The sequence below is a fragment of the Sciurus carolinensis genome, chromosome 5, assembly GCF_902686445.1.
Source record: "Sciurus carolinensis chromosome 5, mSciCar1.2, whole genome shotgun sequence".
NCBI lineage: Eukaryota > Metazoa > Chordata > Mammalia > Rodentia > Sciuridae > Sciurus > Sciurus carolinensis.
This window is the reverse complement of record NC_062217.1, coordinates 111,567,220-111,586,164: the sequence shown is the minus strand read 5'-3', so window position 1 is coordinate 111,586,164 and position 18,945 is coordinate 111,567,220. Positions and strand designations below refer to the sequence as shown.

General features: G+C 37.8%; 1 protein-coding gene across 5 annotated transcripts in view; it reads left to right on the top strand.

Annotated features, from left to right (window-relative positions):
• Positions 1 to 1,601: 1,601 nt before the first annotated feature.
• The window catches only part of Fam13c (family with sequence similarity 13 member C), a 114,547-nt gene continuing 97,203 nt past the window's right edge, over positions 1,602 to 18,945 (top strand). For 4 of the 5 annotated variants that reach the window (XM_047552300.1, XM_047552299.1, XM_047552302.1 and 1 more), the window contains exons 1-3: positions 1,802 to 1,967; positions 8,508 to 8,564; positions 12,787 to 12,988. In XM_047552300.1, the coding sequence (XP_047408256.1) occupies positions 1,906 to 1,967; positions 8,508 to 8,564; positions 12,787 to 12,988 (321 nt within the window). In that variant the 5' untranslated portion in view covers positions 1,802 to 1,905. The other variant, XM_047552303.1, reaches the window with a different exon arrangement.

The window sequence follows — 18,945 nt, the reverse complement described above, 5'->3', positions numbered from 1 at the left end:
GAGGCTGTATGGGTCACTTTCAAACCTAGCTCATCTAGGTAAACCAATGTAGGTGGTTTAAGAACAAATGTGTACAATATACTTATACATTCAGGGGATTAATATTTCTAAACTAATTTAATCTATAGAATTCAAGTCAAAAACCACATTAGGCTTTTATTCAACAGATTTAAAGAATATTTAGAGAAAGGGAAGGTTACAAAGAACTTTATTGAAACCTGTTTTTCTTTAAAATTTCAGTTTTGATTTTTCAATGTATAACTTTAAAAAGTTACAAACAGGACTCTTACACAAATATAGGCATGTGCTAGAGATCTATTCATTTATTAATGAAGGAAACTGTAGTATGGTGAAGTTGCTTCCTAAAGCATTTTGAGGATCTAAATATTTGTAGACATTTATAAAGAACGTTAGTTTGGTTAAATGCAAAATTGGTTAAATCCTGCAGTGCAATAAAACCTTAAACATTGACATTATCTTTTCTTGTGGATAGGCTCAACAAAATGTGCAAGTTAACATGTGACTTCACCATGACTGGGATATAATTAGTAACTAGTAGCAAAGTAAAAAAACAAATGTTTTCCTATAGAATTAACTAGTCTGGGCTTCTTAAACAATGTCTTGGTATAACATAGTCATGTTCTTTATTTCCAAGTTTGGGGTAATTTTTCTAATTAGTTTTTTTTTTTTTTTTTTTTTTTTTTTTTTTTTTAATCTGAGTTTGTCTTGTTGCTATTATAATTTAACTCACTGGGTTGACTATTTGGACAAAAGACGACCATCTCAACAGCTTTTGGTAGTGAAAATATTTTAAAAAGAGGGTTGGAAATCTTATTTAAAAATTCAAATAAGCATCTGTCACGTGTGTTTCATTACATATCAAGGTCAACATGGCAGGAGAAATGAACAATGGAAAGAAGGCAGAACAAATATCCTCATGGGGTGAGGCAAGTGGGAACGGTCTTCCCTTCCCCCAGCAGGGCTGCCTTTATCCAAAGGGATAGCCTTTGTGGATTCGATCTCTCCAGCCTTTGTAGAGGTGCTAGGCAGCGGAGCTTAGCAGGCTGTTCTGGGCGCAGCAAGCCCCACCCCTTGCCCAGTGTCCTAGTCACTAGCTAATGCCTGGAATAAATTCGCCACTCGCCCTGCGTGGGCTCATTCACAGCTCTGTCGTCCGGGGCTGGGCGCTTCCTCTTTGGGACTGAAATAACAGAACACAGACAGATCGGGCGTGATGCCGGAGCTCTCCTTCTGAGGCTCTTCTTTTTCCTAGGCAATAAAAAAAAAAAAAAAAAAAAAAAAAAAAAAAAAAAAAAAAAAAAAAACTCGTAATAAAATAAAACAAAAACCTGCCAGCAATGTCTCTCCCCCCCTTCTCGTTCCCTCCTGGCTTTTTCTGAACGATGGGTGAATCTTTGCAAGCCTCCATCCTTGGAGGATGGGGTGGGGGTGGGGGAGGTAGCTCAGTAAAACTGGTAGGAGCCGACTGGAAGAAAGCAAGTCTCCCGGGTATTTCAGCACCTAGGCACAAACGGTGGGGCAGTCTACTGACAGCCCTGGAGTGGTGGGCCTGGCAAGCGGTGAATTCAACGCAGCCCTGGGCCAGGCAGGTTGGGGTCGTGGGGTAACTCTTCAGGTGCTCTTTGCTGGATCCTGGGGTCTGGGACGCCAGCGCGCCCCGCCCGGCTCTGTCCCCGCAGCCTCGCGGGCTGCTGGGCTTTGTGGTTCGCTCGTGCGGCTGGGCCCCTGCTGGGGGTGTCGTTACGAGCATGTGCAGACAGCAGCCCAAGGTAGAGCGAGCGTGCCGGGCAAGCCCTGAGACTTGCCTTGCAATGCCATGTTTGTGTATGTGCTCTAACTCCCGGAGAGCAATCAGGGAGACGGCTCCCCCGCCGGACTTGGCTCATGTTTTCTTGTTTCTGTTTCAGCCTTCAGGATAATTCCTTCAGCAGCACCGCTGTAACAGAGTAAGTGATTCTTGCCATTAAAAATTAGACTTGCATGCCTTTCTTTAGGAGCAACTATCATAAGGTATTCACCGTCCCCAGCCCCTCTTCGTATTAGATGCATTGTCTCCTGTAATCTGCGAAGATCGCCAGACATGCTGACTGATGGGGCCCAGAAATCTTTACAGGTTGAAATCAGCATTTTAGCAGCTGCAGGAGAAATATTAAAACCAGCTGATTGCTTGCAGGAGCTCCATGCTCCAAGATGAGTTCTTGGAGCTTGGATTTAAAAAAAAAAAAAAAAAAAATCTATCTGACATGTCAGAAAGGGAGCTTGGTTGTATTTTGCCAACATTAGTGTCAGTTTCATGGAGTGCAAGCTGTGTACATTTACCGCAAATAGGAGATGGATGCGAAATGACTTAATTCCAGCATGTAATAAACAGCTAAACTTACCCTTATTCTCTTGTGTCTACAGATTTTTAAGACACAGTGGAGTAAACTTTTCTTGCTTGCCCTTTGTCATTTTTGTTTTCTGACCTCAAAGATGTGGCTATAGGAGAAATGAGTTATCTGGTCCTATGGTTAAAGCTGTTGACTAGAGCAACTAACACTATTTAAACATGGAATGAAGGAGTACAGTGTTTTACTCAAGTCCAGCAGACAGTATTTTTATTAGATATTAATAGTTCATCATTTTCAATCTTATCATCCCTTCCTTAATGTGTGCCCAATATTATACTATATACATTAAAAATTAATAGGTAGCTTATTTTGCTAATACTGCATGTAATTCATGTAGACATATGTGTACAAACTATATGTACATCATTTTGCAGTCATTTTCTAGGCTAATTTATGTTGTTAACTTCTGGGACCTTTTGTTAGAAGTCACTCCTAACAGCTTTTTAGGAACAAGACATGTATGAAGTTGTATTCTTTAACATTATTTTAAAATATGTTAGGAGTTTGACACAGAAACCCCAACTAAGTCGGATGTTGCTTACTGAAATTCTCTAAAAAGCAAATAAATGTAGAAATGAACATCATTTGAGTTTCAGGTCCCACCACTGTAACGATGACTTGGCGATAGAGGTGTAAGATTCTATAGTGCTTCCTAGGCCCTCTATTTCCCACATCATCATTATTATTATTACTATTATTATTATTATTATTATTATTAAATTTCTCTCTATTTGGATTGCTACTCTCTTAATGTCCAGCTTTGAACTCATTTAAATAGAGTGAAAAAAAGAAGAAGGCATGGTTGACTTTAGAAGATGCTCCTGTTAATGAGTTTGCTTAGTAACCTGTGCTGCCACTTTGCTTTTCTAAAAGCATGGATAAGAGGAGAGATGTATGCCAAAGTTCGCAGAGTGAAGATGAGCTCTTTACTTTCCGGTTCAGGTGCACAGGTACTGCCCTCCTCCCTTTGCTGTGCTTGTAAGCACCAAGTGCTTTCAGGACTTGATTCTCCAGAACACTATATGATCAAATTCCTAGAATCAGCTGTAGGCTTAACAATTTCAAAATGGAAACACTTAGTTACATATTTCACATGTATTTTTTTTTCTTTTTTAAAATTTTGGTAAAGGTTTTGTGGTTAAATGCTGGGGAGAGTGTGGTGCCTTGTCTTTGGATACTCCCCAAGGAGTACTGATTGCATAAGATCATGTTGTTACTTTCAGAGAAGTGACAGTGATTTATTTTAAAAGACTCTGAGTGATAATTGGGAAACCATCTGGCTAATATAAGAATCTAAGGAACATATTTGAAAACATACCAAAAGCTTCATAGGTGTAACACAGCACAGACTAGAGTCATTTAAAACTAGTCATTGTCTAACATGATTCCCTCCACCTGCCTCAATAATCTGAACCATGCTCCTTACTTCTTTGGGAATGCTCCCTCAGCTAGAAGGATTGGGGGACACTGTCCTAAGACATAGACATAGCAGGTGCTCAGTGAATATTTCCTTGAGGTCTTGCACTGAGGAGACAATTTCCTCTCATATGTTTCAGAGAAAAGAAAAGATCTTCTTCCTCCTGTCCCCGTTCCATTTCTACTTTCTCCTTACACCCCCTGAAATTGTACCTGGGGATGACTTCTTTTGGATTAAGGCCTCTAGTAGTGACCCTTATTAAAATGAAAATATAAGTCTGTGCTTCTGGGAGGTGGAATCAAGTTGTCATTAATACTTAAATATGTGTTATTTTATCAGATATTCTGAAGGGTTTCACTTGACCAGTTGGAGATCTCATAAAAGTCAAAAGGAAGTAGAATTGGGAGGGACATAGAACAGATTTTATTCTCTTCTTGTTTTTCCTCAGGCTTAGCACTATCTGTGTGGCTCTGGACCAATTCAATTTATTTTTCTATTCAGGTTCTTTCAATACCAGAATGGGCTTGGCCATTTCTTCTGTATCTGCAGCATCTTTATGTCTATCATTTTTCCATGGTCAATTTCCTGTGTTGCCCTAGATAACTTTGTATTTGAAATGAAGTGTGGCCTGGCTGGCAATTATTCTGACTGGTTATCATTCAAAACATTTGTTCTCAAAACCTACTGATCATTACTATATATTGGGGAATAAGACTGGAGCTTGTAGACAATACAGACTCCCAGGCTTCATCTCCAGGGGGAACTCAGAATGGGTGGTTGTGTTGGAATCAGCCCAGTACTGATCTGGGTTTTGGAAATCTTGAGGTCATAACTTTATAGAAGCTTACTAGTTAAGCAGGTGGGCAATCTGGTTAAAATTTGCATTTCTAAGAGAATTGCAGTGAGGCAGAGGTGGGGGTGGAGCTGGTATTAGCTGTTTTAATCAGGTACTCCAGGTAGGGCTAATTCAGGTGGTTCCAGGGCCATACTTTGAGAAACCTGACAGGAAGCTATACCGCTGCAACTTTGCCTTCAGGGAACATGGTACAGGGTGAATGGGAAACCCTTTCTAGCCCAACTACATTTTATCTACCAGCCAATCTTCTCTTCCTGTTTAGTCAGAAAAGAGAAATTTTCATGGACATTTCTTTCACTACAATTATTCTAAGAAATGTCCTTCTCCCTTTCTCCTGAGCCTCTGGGAATACAGACTAAGGAAGCCATTTGACTTCTGCCTTGTGATTTTGTATGTGTAGAGGAGAAACAACCCTGGCCCACTGCTTTAGACCTTGGAATTCTAGGCAATAACACCCTGTGAGTGATGGTAATTTCTACCTTATAGCATAGTCAGGTTAAATTGACATAGTGTGAAAGAACAGGTGAAACGTGAAGTGCCATATACCTTTACCAATAAGCCACATCTCCAAACCTTTTTATTTTTGTTTTGAGACAAGATCTCACTAAGTTGCCTAGGTTGACCTTGAATTTGTGATCCTCTTGACTTAGCACCCTGAGTCACTAGAATTACAGGCAGTCATCACTGAGCCTGACTCACAATTTTCTTTTTACTATGAACAAACATAAGAAAAACATTCTATATGTCAATCCAGTGCACATATATGTAACTTAAATAAGTTCATCAAAACAGCAGTTGACACTCTGCTGACATTTTCTACTCTAACAACACACCAAAAAAAAGTGCTGGTAGATGTTGTGCAATTTTATAATTCACTAACAGGTCATAGCACACAATTTGAAAAATATTTCATTACAATATACTCAGTATATTTTATATTATACTCTGCAAAAGATCATGCAAGGGATTTGGCTTAAAATTCCTGTGTAGGGCTATAAGGTAGAAGAGAATGCCATGCCTCACATGGTTGACCTCCTGGTTTGAGTTGATTTTTTTCCAGGAATGGGGATATCTGGGTATGGGTTCCCATTGTGGAATCTAATTTTATAAATGGACTGGTATTATAAATCCATTTACAGAGTACTCCTGACCAAGAACAGAAAGGAGTTTCTAAATTAATGGAAGCAGATGGTCTTTATTAATGTAACCAAAAACTCCATGGAACTCAAAGGGTCTGTGTACATGTGCCTTGTAAACTGGTAGGGAGGTCTCCATCAATTGCTAAACTATGGATTTTAGAGCTATGCTTCTTTGAGTGACAACTGGAGTTATTCACTTGGTATCAAAATTAGATCCGTTAATTAGATCCAACCTTGTGCTTCAGAAAACGTCTACAGTTTTGTTTGTTCTGCTGGTCAGTTTCTATTTTTAACTGATTATACTTTTGAGAAAGAGTAATAAATCAAATGAGGGAAAAAATAAGTTTTTGCCAAATCCCAAAACAATTGATATTGTTGAGTTCCAGAGGGTTAATCTCAGATTGAGTCTTAGAAGCAGCAATTCTAGATGCCTATTCTTCATAGATTTTGCTACTTTGTTAATGGAAAACATTATTATTCACATTATAAAGCACTGTTGATCTAGTAGGTGAATGCTGCTAATGGACAAAGCAATACTTGTGAATTCAATATTGTTTTCTATGAGATGGACAGAATTGGTTATTAGTGGTCAAAAATAAGAGAAAGTAAGATAAGTTAGATCATTTGGTTAAAAGGAGTGTTTAATTATTTTATTTTATTTTATTTTGTTTGGACAGAGGGAACAAACTATTTCAGCAGGTAAAGAGGGTTAGAATTCTGTAGGTGTTTTTGTTTAACTCACTGTGAAAGCCATAATTTAAAAGATTGTAAGGGAAGCTAACTGAAGCTTTTATTAATTCATTTTGTGGGTTATTTATTCACAATTGCCAGTTAAGACTGTTTAAAAATTTAAAGTTTTTTTTTTATTGTAAACAAATGGGATACATGTTGTTTCTCTGTTTGTACATGAAGTAAAGGCATACCATTTGTGTAATCATAAATTTACATAGGGTAATGTTGTTTCATTCTGTTATTTTTTCCTTTCCCCCCTACCCCTCCCACCCCTCTTTTCCCTCTATACAGTCCTTCCTTCCTCCATTCTTGCCACCCTCCTTAACCCTAACCCTAAACCTAACCCTAACCCTAACACTAACCCCTCCCTTCCATCCCCCCCATTATGTGTCATCATCCGCTTGCTTATCAGCGAGATCATTCGTCCTTTGGTTTTTTGAGATTGACTTATCTCACTTAGCATGATATTCTCCAATTTCATCCATTTGCCTGCAAATGCCATAATTTTATCATTCTTTATGGCGGAGTAATGTTCCATTGTATATATATGCCACAGTTTCTTTTAAAGTTATTTAATACAGTACAAGTATTATAAATATGGTCATGTTTATATGTATAGATATTTATTTTTTTTTTTGTCAACTCATTCTCCAAATTCCTCATAACAGGGACCAAATCTTCTTAAAATTTTGTGTCCTTTAGAAGCAATGTTTCTCAAACTGTAGGTATCCAAATTGTTTGTAACTTGTATGAGACAAGCAAAGAATAGAAATAGGGAGTAAACACTAAATAACTTTAATAGAAGTTTGACATTGCTGTGACATTCTTACTACAGTATTTGTACAAGGGGGGATAGATTATATAAAACAAACAACAAACAAAAAACTGTTCAGTCCCAAACTCCAGAAAGTTTTAGAAGCACAGCTACAATGCCTAATTCAGCACCTGGGGTCAGTAATGCTCAATGAATATTTGTTAAATAATTTCAGGGATTAGATCTGCTGAAGGAAGAGAATTAATATTTTAATTCAAGTAGTTTTTGAGTGTCAACTCTGAAATAGCACTCTATCAGTGTATCTTGAAAAAGAAATTATAGTTATTTCTTCTCACAGAATGAGTAACCCATTAAATCTCAGAGGTGGAAAGGATTACATAGCATTGTGAAGCAAGAAATAGTTTGTTACCTGAGAATGAGGAGAAAACATTGTCAAGGTTAATGCAGGAACATGGCAGGTGTGTGAACTTGCTGGGAAGGTTCTCAGAGCTGGCAAGATGATTTGGGCAGTGGAGGAGGAGTAACCATTGAAGATGGAAAAAGCATTCCAGCATGGGGTGAGGCAGGGTGAGAAAGTCTGAGAATAGGAACATGGATTCCCTTGTACCCTAGAGTCAGAGAATGGTCCTACTCCAGATTTTCCTAGGTAGTGTGAAGCACCAGAGATTTTTCAGTATGAAAGAGCAAAAAAACTCTTTCATAAGAGTAATTTAGAAGTTTCCTTTTCACAAGATCAAAAAAGTCTGAGGCTAATGGGAGCAGGCATGGTTTGGGACTACTTGATGCAGAGAAAATTCAAAGAGGTATGTGATTGAATCTCTCTTGAGTTAACAACCATCCACTCATCATGGTGCCTGAAATCCCTACGCTATGAACACCTAGGGGCTTGGTAAGATCTTGTTATCTTAGGTGATGTCTGTTCAGCATGGCGGCAAAAAGGAAAGTCACATCTGGTACTGAGCTTTTAAGCTTACATGCTGTGATGACACTAGCAATACTGTGACAATACAGGCATCATTATCTGATGACATGTTAGGAATCAGTTGGTTTGGGAGAGATTGTGGAGGATTGTTACATTTTGTAGTTTATATGTTGATCTTGATATAATTCTAGATCATCGCTGCTCCTGCTATGGCAGACAGTTGGATCTGATGTGCTTTTCTCCCCCTTTCTTTAGGTGTGACGAAGACATCGTCTCTTTACATGAAGTTCAGAGTGACTGCTCCAGTCTCAGGTATGGCCCATGATTGCTTGGTTCTTATTTGTGAGAATCAGAAACCATCTAGATCTGGTGTCTCTTTGAATTCTGGTCTCTTCTTTATACTGAAATTATTTGTTTTCATCTCTTATATTAGATTATCAGTTTTTTGGTGGGGGGCATCAGGGATTGAATCCAGGGGCACTTAACTATGAAAGCCTCATCCCCAACCCTTTTTCAAATTTTTTTCATTTTTAGACAGGGTCTCACTAAGTTGCTTAGGGCCTCACTAAGTTGCTGAGCCTGGCTTGCGGTCCTCCTATTTTAGCCTCCCAAGTCACTGGGATTATAGGTACGCACCCCTATACTTGGCTAGATTTTTAACTCTTAGAGGAAGTTTTGTCCTGTCTACTTTTGTATACCCACCTTGTACCCAGGACAATGACCTCTATTTGGGAAATGCTCAATAAATGCCTATTAAATTGAACATAGATTAGCCTATCTCAAGGTACCCATGGTGTGCTCTTAGGAAGAAGTTCTAGATTAGTCACCAAACATGTTATTTGGGGCATGGTCTTGGCCATTAGGGGCCTCATGGTACAGCAGTAAAACATTTCTGGTCTACTATTTTTTCAACATTTGCTTTGAGCATTTTCATGAACATTTTCTTATTTAACCTAAACAACTAAAAGGAAACTGATGTTTTCTTCTTCATCCTGTAGATGGAGAAACTGAGGCTCGAAGGGATTATAGTTCATCCAAATAACATGTCTCTCTGAGGCAGAATTTGGATCCAAGTTTGTCAAATTCTACAGTTCAGTTATTGGATAACATTTGTTGAGGGCCTATTTTGTATGTCAGAAATGAGTCAATATTTAGGATAAAGTCAAACCAATCCCTATTTCTCTAGCAGAAGTTGATTGGCTAGAGGAGATAGGCAAGAACATAGATGAAGATACTAAAGTGCATTCAGTGCTAATATGCTAGAGGTAAGAACAGAATTCACCTAAGACTATGTTAGTCAGTTTTTTGTCGCTGTGACTAAAATATCTGACATGAACAATTTAGAAGAGCAAAAGTTTATTTTTGACTCAAAGCTTCAGAGATTTCAGTTCATGGTGATTTACTCTATTGCTCTGGGCCTGAGGTGATGCAGAACATCATGGTGGAAAAGCCTGGTGGAGGAAGGGTGCCCACCTCATGTCAGCCAAGAAGCAGAGAGAATGCTAGGAGCCACAGACAAAATATATACTTCCCAAGACATGCTCACAGTGACCTGCTTCCTCTAGCCACATCCCACCTACCTACCTCCACCAGTAATCCATTCAAATTAGTAATCAAATATATTAATCCACTCCTTGGGTTACAACTCTCATAACCTGATCATTTCACCCCCTGTATTAACATGGGAGCTTTTAGGGGACACTATATATACAAAACATAATAAGGACCAAATAGCTCAGGCAGGATTCTGGGATAGATTCCTAAAAAAAATTACACATGGCAGAAACCTTTTTTTTTTTTTTTTTTTTTTTTTTTTGTGGGTCTAAGGCCAAGAAAAATTTGATGCCAAGTAAAAGGAGCAGCTTAATGGAAAGCTTGTTTGAACTGGGGGAATAACAAGAATATTTTGAACTGGGGTAGAGAGAATTGTTTGAACTGGGGGATGGGGTAGAGAGAATTGTTTGAACTGGGGGAATAACAAGCAGTTCGGGGTAGCAGGAATTCTAAGAAGTCGAGGTGAAGAGGCAAGGGGTGGTAAGAAATGAAGTTCTCGAGATAAGCAAAGATCAGATTTCATAGGGTTTGTGTACTCTGCTGAGGAGTTTGGAATTTATGTTGGAGGTGTTAAGGAAACTAAAAAGAACACGTGTGTGTGCGCCCGCGCGCGCAAATAATCAGTTGGCCAAGCCCCTGCCTGAGAGACACAATAGCTCTCATTTATTGGGTTGTGGCCTTGAGCCAGCGTTCTGTGGTAGGCATTTTTCAGAGACCATACAATGCTACAAGGTGGAGATAATGTCTATTTTATGTATGAGGATCGTAGAGCTGAAGTGATGTGGCCCAGACTGCACAACTAAATGGAAGGATTTTTTGAACTCTTATCTTTTCTGGACGTCATGCCCCTGTCAGTTATGACTTATTCCAAAAGTAGTGGCATAAAATACATAACCTATACTTTTTTGTTTTGGGGATCCTAAGGAACTAATAATATGGTAAAAGTATATTTCTGAAGGTGACTTTGTAATCAGGTCTTACCTGTGTGTATAGGTGAAAGGTGTCTTTTGCTCCTTTCCTGCTTTCTTTCCCTTCCAAGTCAATATGTGATCATATTTATAAATTTTGGGCAACTTGGAAATATGATGTAAAACTAACTTCAGGTATTTTGGGGGGAATGAATCCATCCAAGGAGTCATTTTAGATTTGAAAAATTACCCTTTTTTCCCCCTCTTATTCCCAAGTGTTCTGGAATTTTACTTGAATGAGGAACATTAATTGTAAACTTTTCTTTCTCCCACAGGAACATAAAGTAGATGAGTATTATTCCACTATTTCCTAGTGAAAAACAAATGCACTTCAAATGAACTAGTATTATTTCCAATTCGTGATTTGATGTTAATTTCTAAACTTGTTAGTGACTTAGATTTTTTTTTTTCAGGGACTTAGTGCAAGGCAATTGCTCTACCACTAAGCTATCTCCTCAGACTGAAAAAAAAAATTAATTGTAAATGATCTTAAGATCAGTGCCATTGGCATTTTTTTTTCCCAGTTACTAATAATGAAGAATTATTTCACTTATTGGGTTCTCTTTTATCAGGCAGCAGTAAGTTTGTCCTGAGACTTAAGCTTGCCTGTTAAATTCATTGTTATATTTATATCTCTTGCCCACTGCACAGGGCCCCTACTCCTAATCACCTATCCCAATCTTTGCTTTCATCTTTTCCAGAGACTAATGAAAGCTCATTCTACCCTGAGATGTCTTCAGCAGAAAGCATAGAAATCCATCCTTTGCTGGTCTTGCCTTTTGGCTTTATGTGTCCTAAAGCAGAGAGAAATAACTTCCCAGATCTTGCCAAAACTCTTTTATGGGTGATTCCAATAAGGGAGCATAAGGCAAAAACACCTGAAGATAGTGACTACTCCTAATGAATTGTTTGACCTGGTCTAAGTGATTTCCAGAGGATTAAGGTTGATATTATTGATCCTATATTTGGTCATCTCCATAGTGTTTCCTTGATTCTTAGCAAAATGAAAAAAAAAAAAAATTCATCTATGTTTAAGTGAAACCAATGGCTTCAAATAGGAGTGTTACCATGTCAGTATTTCTGAGAAGACTAGAACCGAAGGGGTGGGGGAATGTTGTGTTGAATTCGTTGAGTGAAAAATGCAAGCACCATTCCTCGCACCTTTAGTGTATGGTGGTAATGCTAGGCTTTATGTTCTTCAGTGACTTGGCACTGATAGAACTCACACAACATCTTTGACTTTGCATTTAAGGCTTTGTTCAGATGGCCTGGTTAAGTAAAATCAGGCTCTTACCTTATATTTGACCTTGGTGACTTGTATCTTATCAAAATAGGTCCTATTAAACTCTTAAATGCCTCGAAAGTTGTAGGGAGATGATTGTAAACTGGGGAGGCATCCCATCTTGAATATAGGCTTGAGAAACTGAGATCTTCCTGACCACCCTGAATCCGGGTGAATTGGTCCTTCCATTACGCATTTTATTTGATCGAGGCATCTTGATCTATAACTTTGGGATTACAATGTCTCCCCTGAATAGCTCACATTATTATGAGAGAAAAACATGATATATATGAAAGCATCTTCAAGTGAAAAATTAAAAACAAATGATGGGGGGCTGGGCTTGTGGCTCAGTGGTAGAGAGCTTGCCTTGCACCTGTGAAGGTCAATCCTCAGCACCATATAAAAATAATTAATTAAATAAAGGTATTGTGTCCATCTACAACTAAAAAATTTTTAAACAATGATGGTATGTACATAGTTGCAACTATAAAAGTATGTATCCACTTGAAAGTACGTATCCAACTTGAAGAATGAAAGGGAGAGTAGAGCAGTAAAAAGTGTGTAATTCGGTTACTTAAGTTGTTCCTGTAAATTTATCTGAGCCTGCACTAAAAAATTTGCTAGGTATTCTACATGTATAGCAGCAATGAGTGTCTATCGTCAGTGCCTCTTTTGTCCCACAGCTGATTCAGTTTTGGGTGCTTTCTAAATTGGGGCTCTCCTCTTGTAGAGATGAAAACAATAAAGAGAATTACCCAGACGCCCGGGCTCGTGTAGAAGAGCACGCGCCGTCCTCTGGTGAGGTGCCCCAGCATGTAGAACAGTCCGTGCCGGTGGACTGCGTATTGCGACCAAGCATGGGCAACTTCAAGTCCAGGAAGCCCAAATCCATCTTCAGAACTGAGAGTGGGAGGAGCCACGGAGAAAATCAGGTATGGCTAACATTTTGCTAGGTACCTTGGTCAAGATGAGTGCCCCTTAGGTGAGGCACAGACTGCAGGACAATTTGAGGGCACTGCCAGTCCAAGACACATGGATGCACTTGTGTGTTAGAAATTGGTCACTCTGGGCAGGCTAATAATTTAGTGTCCTTTCAAACTGGCATTCTTAAATACTGGATTTTGACTGAAAGTGACGGTTTCACTCTTTTCGGGGAGAAGGAATACCTCTTTTTCCTTCCTTCATTCAGAATAATCTAGCTCTTTTTCCAAACTTGGAGATTCTATTCAGCAAAATCAAAAGTCCCAGCTTGACTTGGAGCCATTATCCTTAGGCTGCAGTTTAACGGCCTTGAGTAAACACTTGGGTGTGTATGTGTGTTTCTGTGTGCTGGTGGTATTTGGTTCTTTGGAGCCAATCAGTATCTAAATGAATGAATATAGCATCTTTATAATTAATGATTCTGGTTATCAGTTGACATTTTATAATGTTTTCCTAGTTGTCTAGAATGTAGCAAAGAATGTGATTTAAAAAGATCTATAAATCCCTCATAATTTATGATGTTTTTAAAAGAGATTAAATAAATGTTTTATCGTACTAGGAAGTTAATATTGCCAACATTGAGATTATACTTATAATGCACTTAACATAGTTTTGGGGACATGGATATTCCACAAATGTAAGCTTAATTTTTGTTAACATTTAAAGGTTAACCTTAAAAATAATGCAGGAGACTCTAAGTGGAATAGGTTAATTATGTAGGAACTTTTAAGTACAATCCTGTTTAGCAAATGGGCACCAGGTGATCTTCCTGTAGGAACAATTTTTGCTGAGCAGTTTATTTGGCCTTGCAGTTTTGTTTTGTGCCTTGCGGTCTTTATCTCTCTTCTTCCTTGGCACTGTGGCCTCTTAATTAATTTTGCAGTGAAATGTAAATGCCCTCTGCGTTCATGGAACAGTGTTGTGATGATCTCATTCTGTGTATAACTCCCATTGCAGAGAGGAGAGCATGAAATACCGATAGTTTGTGATGAGCCTGACACCCTGCATGTTACTGAACTTACCCCAGCATCTGTCTCCTTAGAGTTGCACTGGGGAGGCACAGGTTCCCAAAGGGCTGCCTTAAGTCTGAGTGATTTCAGGGAGGCTGTGACCTTGAATCTCCTACCAGGAGTCACCTGTGACAACCTGAGCAACCAGCCATCTCTTCTCAGAATACCCTCCTTTTTGTTATTCCGTTGTGTGGTCTCACAGAAATTACATAAGTGTTGCTTGTAATAAGGTGGCAATGGTATATGTAAATCCCAGCCTGTTGCTCCTATATAGGAAGATTAGAGGAGAAAGACATGTTTGCATAGACTTTGCATATCATACCACATAGGAATCCTGATGGGATTTGAGTGACAGATTCTATCTGATTTGTGGAACTTTATTTTCAAGTATAATATTGTGTAGTTAACATATTGGTTGTATTGTGACTTTTCCCAATTATATCTGGTTAAAAGGAAGATTATTATTGAATGTATGCAAACAACCCTATTTCCTGAAATAGTAAGGACACTTGGAATGAATTTCTGAACTCTGGGGGTTAGTGAGACTCCAATATCATTTTAAAATGTTTCATCTTAGTTCACATGAGCAGTGTGGGCTATAGATAGTTGAAATAGAAGACTTATTTTCAGAAAATAGAACATTAAAAATACACTGAGGGCTGGGGAGATAGTTCAGTTGGTAGAGTGCTTGCCTTGCAAGCACAAGACCCTGGGTTCGATCCCCAGCACCGCAAAAAAAAAAAAAAAAAAAAAAAAAAAAAACTGAACAAATAACTATAATAAGTTTTCTTAGAGGTCCATTCTGTCTTACATAACTAATTCTTTTTTCCCTTGACCTGGGCTTAGTGGTATCATGAAGCTATCTACTTCTTTACCAGCATCCTGCAAATCCTGATAGTCCTCTGGTGTCACAAGATGTCTGTCCAAGGCTCAGTTCTTTGAACTGTCAACTGTTTAAAGGTTGTGGTGCTTTTCCATGGGCTGCTTGAGGTTCTTTGTCAAAGACACAAACCCTGGCCTAAAGCTGGGTAAAGCCTCAAGCAAACATTGGAGGAAAACAAAACTGTAGATAGAAACTGAAATGGCTGTGATTAATTTACTACTGATAATTTTCAAATGTGAAACACCTGATGAGCATCATAATAGAATAATGCAAAATGTGAAGTGCAAAACAATAAAATCATTCCTCCACAATTAAACAATATCTTGAAGGATAATGACTAAGTCAATGACTAAGCCTATTTTCAAATAAGGGAATATTATTTCCTGTATTATAAAAATGGATGAATATAGTTTTTACAGAGGGAAAAAACCCTTTATGTAAAACATAATTATTCTAGGACTTTACCAAGAATATCAAGTAAAAAAGATGCATTAAGTTGAGTGTAGGTCCTAGGCATCTGTATTTTTATTAAACTCCATAGTTTAATCTTTCTTCCTTTTAACCAGGATTTAATTGAGAAAAATCTATTATGCAACCAACATCTCGTGTACAGTGTTATTTTGAGAAGGAACTGAATTAGAATAGGCCACCTAAATTTCACTGGAAACTTCTGTTGTGTATACTAGGTTGAAAACCAGGGCTTAGATGGTTCAAGTGATGGCTGTGGACAGGTCAACATTTTAAATAATAAATACAGTTATCACTAATAACACTATAGTGTTAGAGTTGTGTTAGAGTTTATAGAGTTGTATGATAGCAGGTAAAGTTTCACCAGTACTTGGGCAAATATAGGAGAATCTGATAGAATTATTTCACAAAAATTTTGATCACAGGGCAAATATTATATTCATTAGATTTACCATGCAGAGTGGTAGAGAATCATTCTCTATAAAACTGGATTCACTTGGGGGAAACCAAGCTGAAACTTCAGGTGTGAATCCTGCCTGATGCTTGTTGCCACTATTAAAACATTAAGTTCTCATATGTTGCGGGATCATCATTGCCTGAGGGCACCTATAAAGAACCTATACATTTATAAACAACCCTCTTTGACACTGAAGAGCACCATTGCATGTGTTGAGCTATTGACATTGTTGGGTTTTCTTTTCACAAAATTTGTATGCAGGACTGGAGAGTAGCTCTTCATTCTGATCCAAATCAGGGTGTGGGAAAGGCAGAAGAAGCCAGATGGTAACCATTGAAAGTTTGGTCTGATGCCCATCTTTTTTACTTTTAAAATTCAAAATTAGCAGTTCTACTTCTAGTGGGTCAGATTAGGATTTTACTTTGAGCAACTTTTCTTTAATCTTGGCCTTGACCACCTCTCTGATAAGGGTAGCAGAATCTGAGCTTTCGTGTGCATTTGGGAATGACTAATGCCAGTTTTGCATCCACTTTGAATGATTTTAAAATGGGAAAGTTTAGTATATTTACAATCAAAAAGAAAACCAGGAACCATGAAGATAATGCAAGAATGTCCTCCAAGAAATTAAAATGTTTGGGATTAGGAGAAGGTTTATTTGAACCAGAATCAATTTTCCTTTCTGCTTGTTTATCCCTTTCTTTCTTACACAATGAACTTTAGAAAAGAATGGCTTGGATTAGAATCATTTAATGACCTGTCTCCTGAAAGGCTGGGTTTTCATTGATATGTTGAAGCTAAAACAAGATGTATGAGTCCCTGCTAAGCATAAACTCTTTTATAAAATCTTTTTTAAAATTTGTTCTAATTAGTTATACATGACAGTAGAATGTACTTTGATACAACATACATAGATGGAGTATAATTTCTCATTCTTCTGGTTGTACATGATGTGGAATCTCACTGGTCATATAGTTATATGTGTACATACGGTAATAATGCCTGATTCATTCTATCCTTCCTACCCTCCATACCTCCTTCCCTCCCTTCACCCCCTCTACTTAACCTAAAGTAACCCTATTCCCTAGCACCCCCTACTTATTGTGAATTAGCTTCTGAATACCAGAAAACATTCAGCCTTTGGTTTTTAGAGATTGGTTTATTTTGCTTAGCATAATATTCTCCAGCTCCATCCATTTATCAGCAAATACCACAATTTTATTCTTCTTTAAGACTGAGTAGTATTCCATTGTGTGTGTGTGTGTGTGTATATATATATATGTATATATATATTTATATATGTAACCACATTTTCTTTATTCATCTTTTTGAAGGGCACCTAAGTTGGTTCTGTAGCTTAGCTATTGTGAGTTGAGCTGGTATAAACATTGATGTGGCTGCATTACTGTAATATGCTGATCTTAAGTCCTTTGGGTATAAACCAAGGAGTGGATCCAGTTTACCCTTGTGGAATGTCTAGTCAAATAGTTCTTATCCTTCCAAGGAGAAGAACTGATTGAAGTCTTGGATTATGTGTTGTAATGTTGTGTGGAAAAATTAAAAGCAGTTCTGTATTGATTGCCATGTAAGTTGTGATATTCCTGAGAGTCTGATTTGAAACAGATTTGGCTAACAGAAACAACTTCCTGTATTGGACCTTAATACTGTCCAGAGGGCATTCATTTTTAGCATTGGTAGATGGAGTCTTGTCATCCTCACTCCCTGCCATCTGGCATCATGCTATGCATCATCCTTCTGTCCTCCCCTCTGGTGGCTATTTTAGCAAAATACAAAAAGTACGAAGCTATATAGAGAGCTTTTCTGCAATGAGCTGTGTACTGTGATCCTTCTGCTAATCCACTTCCTTGGGGAGACCAGCTGTTTGGTCTGTTGTACATCAGCATCAGGTTTCTTCCACTTGGCTCCAGTAGATATGTTAAGAAGCTGGAAAGAAATCCACTGTCTGTAAAATTTTCATTTTAATGTTTCTGCAGAAATAAAAAACTTCTAAATAATTTCAAGCAAAGTAACTCAATTATGAAATATTATATTTCTTTGTAGAGAATATTATTGCAATAGACTCTGAATTAAAAGAAAGATAATAGCTAATTCTGGGTCCTTCCCCCAATCTTGACAAGATTCTATTTCCAAGTATTAATCTATTTTATATATTGTTTGCCTTTTGTACGGTGTTGACAGTATGAATTAACTGATTCTAATAATGGGAAGGTAATTGTTTTGATCATCAATTTGTGACCTATTATTTCATGCACGATTTTTACAGCTCCAGTGTGGATCTTTTACTTTAATTTCTGTTTATGTATGAATTTTCTGAAAGATTTTACTGGTCAGGAAGAAAAGTGATCCTCTAGTATGTATTCTTAGTTTTCTTCAATTATCGCAAGAGTAAAGCAATAGAGATTCAGGAGAACAGAGTTCTAAAAATGCAGGGTTTTTGAAAGTAAGGCCAGCTAAGTCAATGTTTGAATTTAATGGTTTCTCATGGCCTATAAGATTTGATACTCCTCTTTGAATTTAGCTACCAACCTGTTCTTAAACAATGAATCTAGAGAAGAAAGATGTTTAGAAAGAAACATGGATGTCTTTAACATAACTTTATCACTGTTTTCAATTATGCAAATATATTTAGCTTACAGACTGACATAAAGGAATCTCAAAGAGATGTGCTTTGCTTCGGTATTTAATGTGAGAAGTGTAACAAATTGATATTTGGATGGAATTTGCATTCAAAAAACTGAGATATTAAGTTTTTAAGGAATGGGAAGCTTGAAAATTCTACCTTACAGTGCTCAGGGCTATGTTATCTAATTGATAGTCCATCTATTCTAGAAATTACAAAAGGATTATTTTTAAAATGATCAAGGGCACTGGGGATGTAGCTCAGTGGTAGAGTGCCAACTTAGCCAGGGAGAGGCCCTAGGTTCAATCCCTAGCACTACCCAAAACATAAACCAAGCAAAATAATAATTAAGTATTGATGCTATTGGTTGAGTGTAGCAATGGAGGATGGCAAGGACTTATCTCTAGTTACCACTGCCTATGATACTAAACAGATACAGCCTGCTTCTGTAT